We start from the raw sequence: 14,415 nt of genomic DNA on the forward strand, positions 1-14,415 counted from the left end.
GAATAATTGCAAAGCTTGTCTAGTTACACTAATGTGTATTGTTGTTTATAATAAATAATTCATAAATAATTTAAAATGTGAAAAAAGGAAAAAAATAAAGGCAGTGGAAACTTTTAAAATAGCAGTAAAAAATCAAAATATACACACACATCAAAAATAAAATGGGAGATTTGGGGGATGATTAATCAGTCCCCAAAGGTCCAGGTGAGACAGCTAGTTGCTGAGGAGGGATAAGAGTTGTTGGACCGAGGTCTCTGTCCCCTTCCTTTGAATGGCTGTCCACCACAATCCTGGAGGAAGCTACAAACAGTATAGGCTGGACAATTTATTTCATTAACCAGAGGTTACTGAGGAATGGAAAGACCTAGGACATAGGTCTCTTCAAAGGGCTTTCCATGAACATAGGACTCATTCTTTCCTTCCCTGCAGTGAGTTGGGCTGTGCATTGTGCATCCTGGGACAAAGAAGTGGAAGACAGTAAAAAGTATGAGGGGCGGGGGAGAGATGGAGGGGAGAAGGAGGAATGACAACTGAGGCATGGTTCTGAACACCTCTCATTCGCATCCTCCCCTTAAGCTTACCCAACATGCCTTCTCCTGACATCCCCAGGATACCAGAACAGCAAACCAGCTGCCCAGAAGTTGAGCCTGGCTCTTGCTCTCTGCATAGCCACCTTCTTTTCCAGAGGAATGTTTATCTGATATCCTTTACATCCCTTTGTCTGCATAGCTCCTTCTTGGGGATGTATGTGGTGAAAGTATACTGAATTTCGGGACAGCTAGGTGGTGCAGTGGATAGAGCACCGGCCCTGGATTCAGGAGGACCTGAGTTCAAATCTGACCTCAGACACTTAATACTTACTAGCTGTGTGACCCTGGGCAAGTCACTTAACCCCAATTGCCTCACCCCCCCCCAAAAAAAAAGGAAAAAAGAAAGTATACTTAATTTGTCAGAATCACAGGAAACCAGAGTTCCAAGACCGGCTCTACTACTGTGTGACCTTGGGAAGGTCACTTCCCACTCAGAGTTGCAATTTCCCCATCTATAAAAGGAGGAAGTTGGAGAAAAAACAAAACACAAAGTCTCTTCCCGCTCTAAATCCTTAGACCCTAGGATCCCTCCCTAACTCCGCCCCCGGCAGGAGGAGAATTTCTGTAGGCAGAGGAAGTTGCTCACCTGGGTCACCTCCCCTTTAAGAGCTGCTCACCTGGATCAGGGTTCCTACCTGGGTGAGGTGACACTGCCTTTGCAGGAAGAAGGAAGCGCCCGAAGATCTCCTTCCTCCCTGTTGCCCCTAGCAAGGCCTCTGCTGCTCTGACCAGGTCCTGCTACGGCCATGTCTGCCTCTGCTGTTTTCATTCTGGACATGAAGGGGAAGGTGAGAAGGGGCTGCTTTCCTAGGTGTTGGGGTGAGAGAGAGTCCCGAACAGGTAAGACCTGTGGGGGAGAGGGGGGTGCAGACAACCCCCAGACAGATTCACTCCCGCAGGGCCTTAGGTCCAGCCCTAAGACCTAGGACTCCCTCATTTTGCTGGAGAAAAGAACCTAGGTGTCCTGGGTGGCCGGCCTCTTGGGCCCATCATTGCCCCAGGTGTGGAGCAGCTGGACAAGCTCACCTGAGGGAAAGAGGGAAGAAGAAAGGAGAGTTCCCTGTGAAGAGGGCCCTTCCTTACTCTAGCCCCTTTCCCTGGTGAAGGCCACTCACCTCTCCCTGCCACCCCACCCCACCCCCAATCCCAGGTGACCGGGTCTTCAGGCTCTCTTACGGTTGGGATGAAAGTGCCGAGCCTGCAGAGGAAAAGGGGGTGGGGCTAGGATTGGGGAGGAACCTCATCCCCCTTCCTTCTCTCCCATTGACCAGCCCTTGATCTGCCGGAACTACAAGGGGGACGTGAACATGGCAGAGATAGACCACTTCATGCCCCTGCTGATGCAGAAGGAAGAAGAGGGAGCCCTGACCCCACTGCTGACCCATGGCAGGGTGCACTTCCTGTGGATCAAACATAGCAACCTTTACTGCATCCTTCCTCCAGCCAGGGCCTTGGGGAGAGTGCAGTGCGAAGGGGAGCATCTTGCTAGATGTCCCTCTGGGTTCAGAAGCCTTGCCCATGGTTGCATCTGCCTGCTTTCCTTTTCCTGGGCTTTGGAAAGGTGGAGGACTGTGTCCTTGTCTGCCCAACCTCCCTGACTTAGGACCACTGACCTGGGGTCTTCAGACCTCTTTTTGTGGTTACAAAGTATCTTCCACACACTTTTTCCATGGGATGCTTATAACAACAGCCCTGGGAAGAGGGCAGGGGAGGGAAGATCATGCCCATTTTACAGATAAGGAAACTAAGGCTCCAAGGGACGAAATGACTGAGCCGGGGCCACACAAAAGTTTTTGCATCAGAAGAGGGACAAGAACCGAGAGGATAGAACTCCAAATCCTACATTCTTTTCATTGCACCAAACTTTCTTTGTTCCCCTGTGTTCTAACCAGTCATCAGTCTTTGCTTATAGGATTTAGAACAGGAAGGAACCTTTGAGATCATCTAGTCAAACCCCCTCAGTTTTACAGAGAAGGGTTACTGAGGCTCAGAGAGGCTCACCCCAGCAGTCAGCTACAGATTAGGTACTAAGATCCAAGCCCTCTGATTGGTTCCAATGCCCAGGGCTCTTTCCACTTAGCCATACTACCCAAAGCAGGAACCTGAATAGGCTCTTCTTCCCCTGTCACCAGTGGGCTGGAAACTGGGAGGGAAACAAGGATCCAGAGAGGGTAGTGATGTGCCCCATGTCACAAGGCAAGTCAGGAGCTGGCGTTGGCTGTGATCTGTGGCAGGAGCCCCAGAGCTGGGGTCCAGAGCTGGCTGTATGCTGGGGGCTGGAAGAGAAGAATGAGGCTGGGGGAGTGGGGGTGGGGAAGAAATGCTTTCCTGTTTCACTCCCCCACCCCACCATCTTGGGGCCTTTTCCTTGACTCCAGATTGGTAACAGTGGTGGCCACCACACTCAAGAATGCCAATGCTTCCCTGGTCTATTCGTTCCTCTACAAGGCTGTGGAGGTAAGAGCCCCAGCCCCATTTTGTAGCCCCTACCTTCCTGATAGGCCCAGTCAGGAGGAAGGATGCTGATCATTTCATCCTCCCCCCACCCCACCTGTTTCCTCTCTTCTCCAGGTATTCTCTGAGTACTTCAAGGAGCTAGAGGAGGAGAGCATCCGTGACAACTTCGTCATTGTCTATGAGCTGTTGGATGAGCTCATGGATTTTGGCTTTCCACAGACCACGGACAGCAAAATCCTCCAGGAGTAAGTGGAACTGGGGTGGGGGCAGCCTCCCCAGGGTCTTTCAGGTCCTAGGGGCTTCACATGCAATTGTTATTTCCCTAGTACTCTGACAAATGATCACAGGGCCACCTCCTCAGTTCCCAACATGCTCTGCTTCTCTCTTTGCTCTTTCTACGAGCACAAGGGAGGCTGATTCTAGGCAAGACACACCAGAACTGGGAGGGCCCTTACAGCTCATCTATTCCGACCTACTCATTTTTCATTTTACAAGTAGGGAAACTGAGGCCCAGAGAGGTGTTTCCAGCTTTGCCACCTTCTTCCCCAGGTGAACTAGGGGAAGTGATTTGACCTCCTTGGCCCTTAGTTTCTTCATCCATAAAATGGGTTGATCTCTAAGATCCCTCCCAACTCTCAATCTATGATTCTACCTCCCAGGGAAGAGAGAAGCCACCTGACATGGTAGAGCACCCCAAATCTGGAACTTATTACATGCCTGTTTTAAGGCAGCTGATAGTCAGCACAGCAGATAGAGTACTGGTTCTAGAGTTAGAAAGACGAGTTCAGATCTAGCCCCGATACCTAGCTGTGTGACCCTTGGTAAGTCACCTGGTCTACTTCAATTCTCCCATCTGTAAAATGGGGGTGATAGGGGCAGCTAGGTGGCGCAGTGGATAAAGCACTGGACCTGAAGTCAGGAGGACCTGAGTTCAAATCCGACCTCAGACACTTGATACTTACTAGCTGTGTGACCCTGGGTAAGTCACTTAACCCCAACTGCCTCACCCCCCAAAAAAATGGGGGTGATAACAATAGTACCTACCTCCCAGGGTTATTGTGGGGATCAAATAAGATAATATTGGTAATGTGCTGGAGAAAAGGGAGCTAAGAACATGGGCCTAATCCCTCCCCCTTTCTTCCTCCAGGTATATCACTCAACAGGGCAACAAATTAGAGACAGGCAAGTCCCGGGTACCCCCAACAGTCACCAATGCTGTTTCTTGGCGCTCAGAGGGTATCAAGTATAAGAAGAACGAGGTTTTTATTGATGTGATCGAGTCTGTCAACCTATTGGTAAGCCCTGGGAAACTAAGGGTGGGGGTAGGAGCAATGGGGATTAGAAAGAGCACCAGTCAGAGTTCAAGAGACTGTCTGGGGGCATAGCTAGGTGGCGCAGTGGATAAAGCACCAGCCCTGGATTCAGGAGTTCCTGAGTTCAAATCCAGCCTCAAATACTTGACACTTACTAGCTGTGTGACCTTGGGCAAGTCACTTAACCCCCATTGCCCTGCAGAAAAAAAGAGACTGTCTCGGGGTGAAGAACTATCAGTGGGTGGAATGGGGGGGTGAGGAAGGTGTTGCTTACCACCTGTGGTAACTGCTGTTAGGGAAAGGAATTGGGAGAATTGGGATCTGCCCTCACTCTCTCCCACCCTCCAGTATATCCTGCTGATACCTACTCCCCATTGGTTCAGGTCAATGCCAATGGCAGTGTGCTGCTGAGTGAGATTGTGGGCACCATTAAGCTGAAGGTGTTCTTGTCTGGCATGCCGGAGCTGAGATTAGGCCTCAATGACAGGGTGCTTTTTGAACTCACTGGCCGTAAGTTTCTGGGGTCTGGGGTCATTCCTGGGAATTAGATCCTAGTCAGTCCTTGGGGGGGGGTAAGGAATAGAGGGGAGCATCATAGACATTCCTTCGGCAGCCCTCCACTAGCCAAAGATTTTCACCAGAATGGCTACCATGTTTTGAGAGGTCTAGAGAATGGGGGAAGGAAGGTCGTGGCCCTGGGTTACTCTGAGGATTTGGGTGGCATGAACGTGGAGGGGGTGACCCTACAGAACTTTAGGATGCACTGGCAGGGAACGTCAGCCATTGGCATGACTGGAGGTGTCAAGAGTGATGGAGGGAGTGAAGAAGCCAAGGTGGTGTGGTAGAGACACCTTTGGATTTGGAGTCAAAAAGCCTGCTGGGGTTCAAGTCTTGGGTTTTCTGTTTACTAGCCACATGAACATGGGCAAACTATTTCTTTCTAGGAGTCTCAGTTGCTTCACCTGTAAAATAAAGAATTTAGACTAGATGGACTTTTAACATATTGCATCATTGAAAGTAAAGCTGGAAAAAATCTTAGATCATCTAGTCCGGTGATTCCTAACTTGTTATTTTAAAAAATATTTTGATTATTAGTAATGAAAAGATGATATTATTTCAATATAATTGGTTTCCCTGTAATCCTATGTGTTGTGTTTTATTTTATACATTTAAAGAATGTTTTTGTTTTGTTTTGTTTTGTTTTTTTAGTGAGGCAGTTGGGGTTAAGTGACTTGCCCAGGGTCACACAGCTAGTAAGTATTAAGTGTCTGAGGCCAGATTTGAACTCAGGTACTCCTGATTCCAGGGCCGGTGCTCTATCCACTGCACCATCTAGCTGCCCCAAGAATGTTTTTTGAGGAGTTCATAGCCTTTCCCAGCCTGCCAAAGGCGTCTATTCTATGACACACACACAAAAATTAAGAAACTCTGGTATAGTCCAACTCTGTCATTTTACAGATGGGGAAACTGAGGCTCTGATAAGCAAAGTGACTTGTCCAAGATCACTTGGATCAGAATGGAAACATGCACACAGGTCCAGATGATATGTTCCAACTAAGACAACAGTTTCTTCTTCTCTGAGTTTCAGGCAACAAAAACAAGTCTGTTGAATTGGAAGATGTTAAGTTCCATCAGTGTGTACGGCTCTCTAGATTTGACAATGATCGAACCATCTCCTTCATCCCACCTGATGGTGACTTTGAGCTCATGTCTTATCGACTCAATACCCAGGTGCGTCTCACCACTAATGTAGTCTCTGGCCCTGGGCCTGATGTTTTGGGGAGTGCTGCTTGATCCCATGCCCTAAGATTGAGCCTTTGGGGACAGTTAGGTGGCGCAGTAGATAAAGCACCAGCCCTGGATTCAGGAGGACCTGAGTTCAGACCCGGCCTCAGACGCTTGACACTCACTAGCTATGTGACCCTGGGCAAGTCACTTAACTCTCTTTTCCTTTTTTTTTTTTTTTTTTGCGTGGGCAATGAGGGTTAAGTGACTTGCCCAGGGTTACATAGCTAGTGAGTGTCAAGCGTCTGAGGCCGGGTCTGAACTCAGGTCTTCCTGAATTCAGGGCTGGTGCTTTATCCACTGAGCCATCTAGCTGCCCCCAAGTCACTTAACTCTCATTGCCCTGCAAAAGAAAAAAAAAGATTGAGCCTTCGGGACTCTCTCCCTACAGGTAAAACCACTGATCTGGATTGAGTCTGTCATTGAGAAGTTTTCACACAGCCGAGTAGAAATTATGGTTAAGGTAAGTAGAACCTTGGACTTCCCCTGTCCATCTTCTACCCTGGATCACTGCTCCCCTAAAGTGTTTGGTGGGGCATGATCCAAAGAGATCTCTCCAGGATAGAAGAGGTTGTGTCTCAGAAGATGAAATGTACCAGGGATCAATGTGAAATGCTGCAGTTGGGTCCAAAAAATCAACTGGTAGAGGAATGCTTAGATAACAATTCCTGTGGAAAAGGTAGACATGTTAATGAACCACAGCCTCACTGAATTGTCATGGCAGGAAAAAAAGTGAAGGCAAATTAGGCTTCATCAGAAGAGGGTTAGGATTCAAAATGTGAGAGATGTTGCTCCCACTCTCCTCTGTTCTGGTCAGGCCACATCTGAAGCTTGTGACATTCAGTTTAAATGCATTTTAGAAAATATGAAACTGGAGCAAATCTAGGTAGTGAGGAGACTGAAGATCACATCATTCCCAGGGTCTATTGAAGGAACCAGAGAATATTAACTTGGAAAAGAGAGAACGTGGAGGAAAGGAGGGAATGATAGAATGATTATCTTCAAGTATCTGATGAGCTGTCGAGGGGAAGAAAGAGTGACCTGCTTTGTTCCACCTTTGAGGGCAGAACAAGGAGAATAGATGGACATCTCAGTGAACCAAGCTGGGGCTCCACATGAGGAAAAACCGTTGCAATGAGAGCTGTCCAAAAGTAGAATGAAATCTTTTAGGAGGTAGTAGGTTCCACATTACTAGAAGTCCTCAAGTAGGGAGTTGAATGGCCTCTTATTAAGGGAGTCAGAGGGGATTTATGCTTGGAGTACTCTTCCAATCCTGGTATTTTGTGAGAGAAGGTTACCCTCAGGGTTTTGGGCTTGGACTGGATTCTGAAAGACAGGGTGAGTTTGGCTTGGGGGTGGGATGGGAGAGGCAGGGAACAAAGTGGCAAAGACAGGGGGTGATCTAGTGAAATCATGTATGGAAAGCGCTTTGCAGACCTTAAGGCACTTAATAAATGTTGGTTATTCTCATCATCTCAATGGGAACGTTTGTCTGGCTGGAGTGTGATGGGTAGAGGAGGGGTGGGGGTGGAGTTCTGGGGAAGATGGGAGAGATGACCAGGATAGAAAAAAGTTTGTAGGATCCAAGGGGAACATCCAAGACTGATGAGTCTCGGCTCCTCTCCCCACCTCTGCCAGGCTAAGGGCCAGTTTAAGAAGCAGTCGGTGGCCAACAGTGTGGAGATCGCCATCCCAGTGCCCAGTGATGCAGATTCCCCCCGATTCAAAACCAGTGTGGGCAGTGCCAAGTACCTGCCTGAGAAAAATGTGGTTATCTGGAACATCAAGTCCTTTCCTGTGAGAGCTGGAGGAGCAGGTGGTGGGTGGGGTCAGGGGGCAATGGGGGTGTGGGGGCAACAACAGGAGTCCAAGGAACAGCAGAGGGGGCTTGGTCAGTTAGGTTTGGAGCAGTGGGAAGGGGCTAGACCCTGAGGAGGGCAGAGGTATGAGCATGTTTGAAATGAACCTCCTGGGCCTTATTCAGCCAGCCAAGTGAAATGACAAGAGAGCTCAGGGCTTGATATCAAAGGACACGTGGGTAGAAATCCCAGCTCTGCTATTTTCTATCTGTGTGACCTTGAGAAAGCCCTCCATAAAGTCTCTGGGCCTCATTTTCACCTCCTTTCAGTGGGGGGATTGGAATGGAAGTTCTCTTGGGGTCTGGCCCAGGGCTAAATTCTATGTTCTATCCAGTGCCCTGTGAGGGATCTCCTAGGGCACAGTTGGACCCCTCCTTTCACCTGTTTACCTGTCTACTACCTTCCTCACCATCCATCTGACCTTGCAGGGAGGAAAGGAATACCTGATGAGAGCACACTTTGGCTTACCCAGTGTGGAGAAAGAAGAAGTGGAGGGCCGGCCTCCCATCTCTGTCAAATTTGAGATTCCTTATTTTACTGTCTCTGGGATTCAGGTAAAAGGGTAGGGAGAGTTTGGGAAGAGGGGAAAGATGATCCCAGGGCAATGACCTTAGCAAGTTCCCTTCATACGCTATACAAACAAATGCAGAGCACTATGCTAGGTGCTGGGGTGGAGGTGAAGGGCTAGGGAGTATCAAACCCTGCTCTCATTGGGCTCACAGACATGGTTAGACAAGTATGACATAGGGTATTACTTGTTTTAAGTGCATTAAAGAGGTGCAAAAACAGTATTGTGTGAGCATAGGATAGTGGAAAGAGCACTGAACCCCTGGTTTTAATCTTCCTTCTGTCTCTTATTGCTGTGTGACTACTCATATCACTTTATTTCTGGGCCTCAGTTATTTCATCTGTGAAATGGGCCTAGATAAGATCAGGGCTTTCTAGCCCTTTTTGTGTCAAGGACCTTGTAGGCAAAGACTATTGGCTCCTTCTTATGATAGTATTTCAAAATTCATAAATTAAAAGAAAACGATTACAAAGGAATATAGTAATAGCCAGCATTTATACAGCAACTAAAAGTTTGCAAGGTGTTTAACAAATGTTGGGCAGCACAGTGCCATAGTGGTTAGAGCCCTGGGCCTGGAATCAGGAAAACTCATCTTCATGAGTTCAAATCAGACCTCAGACACTGATTAGCTGTATGACCCTGGGCAAGTCACTTGACCCAATTTGCCTCAGTTTCTTCATCTGTAAAATGAGCTGCAGAAGGAAATGGCAAATCACTCTGGTATCTTTGCCAAGAAAACCTCAGATGGGGTCAGGAAGAGTCAGACACAATTGAACAACAACCAACATATATTATCTCATTTGATTTTCACAATAACCCTGGGAGATGGGTGCCATTATTATTCCTGGTCTTATAAAATGAGAAAACTGAGGCTAAGAAAGTCTAAGTGACTTGCTCAGGGTCTTGCAGGTAGTGCCTAAGACTGAATTTGAATTCAGGGACTCCAGGCCCAGTGCTTTGTGCACTATGGTGCCATCTAGCTGACAAAGGAAAACAATTAGATTAAAATCATTATCAACATTTGTTTTAAAAAAAAAAGCTCATAGACCCTAGATTAAGAACAAACTCTAGACTTGCTGGCTCCTCCCGACTCTATCATTCTGTGATTTTGTGTGAGAGATGGTAGTTATTGATCAGAGAGATCAAGGAAAACTTCCTGGTGGAATTGACCTTAGAGCCTGGAATTACAAGATGGGTAGAAATTTAATAGGCACAGAGAACATTGCAAATAAAGACAGACTAGGTGTGGGAAGGCCCAACTTATCTTCAGGAATCAGAGAGTGGTCTAGTTTGCCTGGAGTTTAGAACCAATGGACTAAGATGAGAGATACCTAGACAAGAGGGAAAGTAGCACCAGGTTGCTGAGGGCATTCACCTTAGCAGAGAGGAGTTTGAAATTGATCTGTGGGAGGGACAGCTAGGTGGCACAGTGGATAGAACACCGGCCCTGGATTCAGGAGGACCTGAGTTCAATTTCGACCTCAGACACTTAACACTTACTAGCTGTGTGACTCTGGGCAAGTCATTTAACTCCAATTGCCTCACCAAAAAAAAAAAAAGAAAGAAAGAAAAGAAAAGAAATTGATTGGTGGGAAATGGGCAGTGATTCAACCAGATTTATATGAAAGATTATTCTGGTGGTGACATGAATGATGGTTCGGAGTGGGGAGACAGTGGAGGCAGGAACACATATGTGATTGGATATATTGTGGCTGGATAAGTAGTTCTTATGCCTACTGAAACAATTTTTCCTGGTATTTTACAGGTCCGGTACATGAAGATCATTGAGAAGAGCGGGTACCAAGCCCTTCCCTGGGTTCGATACATCACCCAGAGTGGAGGTAAGAGGATACCTATAACAAGGGTGGAAAGGGTGGTGAGCAAGACCCAGGGGGTAATAGGTGATTAGTTGTATGAGAGCTCCAAGCATAGATGGGACCCCTGGCTTCTCTCCCTACAGACCAATATTACTTTCTACTTTCTACTTTCCCTGTCTTCATAGACTAAGGATATGGGGAGGAGGGAGGGGGAGGTGTTCCCATCCCTACTTGCAATCACCCCGCTAAGGCTGTTGTCCCTTCTCCTTGTAGACTATCAGCTTCGGACCAGTTAGAAAAGAAACAGAGCCCGGAGCAGCTGAGACTGACATCTTACCTTGAGGACCCTCCTGCCCAAAGTTTTTCTTTCAAGAGTGTGTTTGTGAGAGTGAATGGCCCCTGTTCTTGTGCCTATCTGAGAGGCATTCCATCTGTGTCTATGAATGAGAAGCAAGTCTGTCTTTGTGTTTAAGGGGCTGCTTTGGCCCTCATCTGTTTGAGGGGTGCCTATGATCCTTGTTTGTGAAGTCTGCCTTGTCTGTATTTGGGAGGGTGGGCATTCATGGTCCTTGTCTGAGAGTCTCAGCTCCTTCGTTGTCCCCACTTGTGATCTGGGGGCCCAAAGCCTAGAGGCAACCTCAAGTAGCTGGAGCCCCTTCTGCTATGTCTCAAGTGGGATTCTCCCTGATTGGGGAGAGAGGTGACAAGAATCTGCCTAGAACTCTCTCTTTCCTATTTTTATATGAAGTAAAGGTGGGGAAACTGATTTATCCCCACACCCTCCCCCCACTGCCACAGTGCCTTGTCAGGAGAGCCGGCTGTGCCTTGGACCCCCTGAGTTTTCCACCCTCCTGTATTCTGAGACTGGCTTCTCTGTTTCTCCTCCCTATCTAGATTTTAGGATTTAAGATTAAAGAAAGTTGAGACCTGATCAACCCAGTGCAGTGTGTAGTCTGATTTTGCTTCACCTTTAAGAGGCAAATGAGCAGGAGGAAAAAGGTTGAAAGGGTCCTGGGGCTGACCTCATAAAAGGAGGCAAGGATGCTGCAATGGTAGAAAGAACACGGGTCTCTTGGGGTGGGAATGGTCCGAAGGAGAGGGCCTATAATAGTGTGGTTAGGGTCCTCCATCTGCGTCTTAGGTGGGAGGGGTTCTCTGTTCTGGTGTCACTGTATTCGAGGGTAAATGGGTAAGTCTTTAGTGTGGATATTGTTGGGGAAGGATAAAGGGTTCTGAGTCCTGGTCTTTTTGCAGGAAGCAGCAAAATTGGGAAAGGATCCTGGATTGGAGCATAGTTAGGATGGGGGTGGGGTGCGGGTCCTGCTTCCAGTTGTGTCGGAATGAGGTGTGACACTCACTAGTCGTTATCCGGACCCCGGCGCGAGAAGAGGACCGGCTCTGACCCTAACCCGGCTCCTGCTCCCTCAGTCAGTTACTCCGGGAGCTTCTTTCCCGCCTGCCACTGGTATTTGAAACTGAAAACCCCGCCATTACCGGTGCCCTGCTGGTCGCCGCCCGCCAGCCAATCAGGAACGACGCTCTGGGCCCCTGATTTCGAAGGCGCCCCGGAGACGCGTCACCACTGGCCGAGATGGAGAAATGGGCGGGGCTTCGAAGGGTCGGGAGCCGGGCAAAGGGGACCGATACAAAGTGTCAATTCGTAAGAAAACAAATACTCCGCGTTCGGAGCGGCCCACGTGGGGGTGACGGCTCCACCCCCTCACGTCCTTGCTCCGGCGGCCGCTGCTGCTGGAGCTCAGAGTGAACCCCGCCCGCTCAGAAGGAGGAGGGAGAGTGAGTTCGGGGGGGAGACCCCAGGGGAGCCCGGCCCCCAAGGGGCGGGGGCCGGGCTGGGCTGCGGAGGCGGAGGAGCCGTAGGGAAAGGAGTAGGATTGGGCCTCCATTCTGCCCTCCCAGCCCCCTCTCTAGATCCCGGCTGACAGGTGGGAGGAGCCCGCTGGGGAGGGGTCCGGGTTTGGTTGCAGGCCGCCGGCTTTAGGAGAGACTGAGACGCCGGTGCCGTAGAGCCTGGGTCGGGCAGGCTCGAGGGGACGGCCTTTTGGCTCCCCCTGTGCTGCTTCTGAGCCCCTGCAGGCGCCGGGGGCCCACCGCTCGCCTCCCGAGCGGGGGAGGCTGGGCTGGGCTACATAGATAGGCTGAGCTGAGGGACCACACTGCTGCCGGGGAAGGCCGTGGTACTGTGCCCCCCGGCCTGACCCCGCTCCGCGCCCTCTCTCCTGTCGGATCCAGGCTGCCAGGCCTGTAGGTCGGAGATGTTGCTAGAGGAGATAAGCGCCGGAGACCGGCTCAGCGGGGCTGCCGCCCGGGGGGATGTGAACGAGGTGCGGCGCCTCCTTCACCAGGAATTCGTGCATCCCGACTCCTTGAACCGCTTCGGCAAGACCGCCCTGCAGGTGGGTCTGTGCCCAGAGAGGGCCAAGGGGGAGGATGGGACGGCTGTTAGAGAAGGCGGCCTGGTGGCCTGGCATGGGAGTGTGAGTGGCAGGGAAGGGGGTACTCACCTCACTATCCTGCTCTTCCTTCTATTCCTCCCTGTCGGGCCTGGATGAACCGAGACTCTATTCTTTCTTTTGCCCGAATCTAATACCTTCTCTTCTCCTTGTGTCTCGATTCCTTAGGTCATGATGTTCGGGAGCTCGCCCATCGCTCTGGAGCTGCTAAAGCAGGGAGCCAGCCCCAACGTCCAGGATGGGTCGGGCACCTCCCCGGCCCACGACGCAGCGCGCACAGGGTTCCTGGACACTCTTCGGATCCTGGTGGAGCACGGCGCAGACGTGAACGTGCCCGACGGCTCCGGGGCGCTGCCTATCCACCTGGCCGTGCGGGAGGGTCACGCTGCGGTGGTCAGCTTCCTGGCCGGGGAATCCGACCTGCAGCATCGGGATGCCGGGGGCCTTACGCCCCTTGAGCTGGCTCGGCAGTGTGGAGCCGGGCAGTTGGGGCGGATCTTGGAAAGGCACCTCCCTACTTCATCGTTGTGAACGCGGGGGCCCTTCAGCAGCCAGGACAGCTGGATGCCACTTGGCACTGGTGGGACCAGCCCCAAGAAGCCCCGAAACAGAGAATAGGGAAGGGTTGAGGGAGGGTCTGTGTCTCTGGGAGGAGGAGAGTGGTCAATTCTCTTTCTATTCCATGCCTACCCGGGTATCGAAGGTCCATCTCCTCCCTGCCCCCACCCCTACCCCAAGTTATGGTTTGTTGGTGTTTATTTGTGTGGTTATTTTCCCCTTCGGTGTGATGTGAGAAGCTTGGGGGAAGGCAAGGGCTGCAGAGAGCCAACTGAGCAAGCAGAGAAAGTCTAGCCAGCTCCTGGATACAGCACGGAAGGTGACCTGATAAACGGTTCGGTTCTGCCCCTCTAGCCCCAACCCCTTCCCTTCGGGCTGGCACAGCTCGCGGAAGCTCTAGGCCTTTTATGATGATCTAGGGCAATGGCTCTCCCTATCCCCTCCCTGGTCCAAAGTGGCAGGAGGCTCCACGTTCCTCCCACACTTTTCGCCCCACCCCCACCCCACCCCAACACCTCAGGGGATTTCTAGGTTCCCAGAAGCAGCTATCTTTTGGCAAAGTCACCTCAGGGGGGCCGTAGGGGAGAGAAGGGCACTACTTCCTTTTGCAAACGCAGGAACACAATTGAATTTTGGGGGATAAAACTGAGAGAATGGTGGCGGGGAAGTGTTCCATTTTCTTTCTTTGAAGGCCTCTTTCCAGCCTCTTGTACAGAGTTTTTAAAAGATTCTATTTATTATGCTTTCTGAAGAAATGTTGTGTGATAATTTAATGTTTTTAACCATTAAATTAATATTGAGCATTCCTTGACCAACTAGTTTCTGCCGCCTGTTTTTTCCGGGGGAGAGGGAGTGTTGATGGAAGGAGTATGAGGGGGAGGGGCTTGTGTTTTTTTAGTTTTGTCTTCAGTTCAGCACCCAGAGAAGGGGTTCAGTGAATATTTGTACCGGGGAAGGGAGGTGACTAGCCCTGGAGGGCGATGGGGGAGGGCGGGGT

The 14,415-nt window shown here is 50.1% G+C and overlaps 2 protein-coding genes across 4 annotated transcripts; both read left to right on the forward strand.

Annotated features, from left to right (window-relative positions):
• Positions 1-1,336: 1,336 nt before the first annotated feature.
• AP1M2 (adaptor related protein complex 1 subunit mu 2) lies at positions 1,337-11,265 on the forward strand. Of its 3 annotated transcripts, none has more exons than XM_044003068.1 (12): positions 1,337-1,378; positions 1,862-2,018; positions 2,980-3,047; positions 3,162-3,292; positions 4,195-4,375; positions 4,744-4,870; positions 5,949-6,091; positions 6,537-6,608; positions 7,784-7,942; positions 8,433-8,558; positions 10,338-10,413; positions 10,663-11,265. In XM_044003068.1, the coding sequence occupies exons 1-12, from the start codon at positions 1,337-1,339 to the stop codon at positions 10,683-10,685; spliced, it is 1,305 nt and encodes a 434-aa protein (XP_043859003.1). In that variant the 3' UTR covers positions 10,686-11,265. The 3 variants fall into 3 exon arrangements, with proteins under 3 accessions (XP_043859003.1, XP_043859011.1, XP_043859017.1); XM_044003076.1 differs by having other exon boundaries at positions 4,195-4,342; positions 5,943-6,091; XM_044003082.1 differs by having other exon boundaries at positions 4,195-4,342.
• Positions 11,266-12,051: 786 nt separating this feature from the next.
• Positions 12,052-14,229, forward strand: CDKN2D (cyclin dependent kinase inhibitor 2D). Its single transcript, XM_044003094.1, has 3 exons — positions 12,052-12,183; positions 12,640-12,803; positions 13,029-14,229. Exons 2-3 carry the CDS (start codon positions 12,663-12,665, stop codon positions 13,389-13,391), a joined length of 504 nt encoding a protein of 167 aa, XP_043859029.1. The 5' UTR covers positions 12,052-12,183; positions 12,640-12,662; the 3' UTR covers positions 13,392-14,229.
• The last annotated feature ends 186 nt before the right edge of the window (positions 14,230-14,415 follow it).

Source organism: Dromiciops gliroides, chromosome 1, assembly GCF_019393635.1.
Source record: "Dromiciops gliroides isolate mDroGli1 chromosome 1, mDroGli1.pri, whole genome shotgun sequence".
In the NCBI taxonomy this organism is placed as follows: Eukaryota; Metazoa; Chordata; class Mammalia; order Microbiotheria; family Microbiotheriidae; genus Dromiciops; species Dromiciops gliroides.

Coding starts and splice junctions, on each gene's coding strand:
- AP1M2 (XM_044003068.1), top strand. CDS start 1,337: ATGTCTGCCTCTGCTGTTTTCATTCTGGACATGAAGGGGAAG. Junction 1,379..1,861: donor TTCTGGACATGAAGGGGAAG/GTGAGAAGGGGC, acceptor CCCATTGACCAG/CCCTTGATCTGCCGGAACTA. Junction 3,293..4,194: donor GACAGCAAAATCCTCCAGGA/GTAAGTGGAACT, acceptor TTCTTCCTCCAG/GTATATCACTCAACAGGGCA.
- CDKN2D (XM_044003094.1), top strand. CDS start 12,663: ATGTTGCTAGAGGAGATAAGCGCCGGAGACCGGCTCAGCGGGGCTGCC. Junction 12,804..13,028: donor TCGGCAAGACCGCCCTGCAG/GTGGGTCTGTGC, acceptor TCGATTCCTTAG/GTCATGATGTTCGGGAGCTC.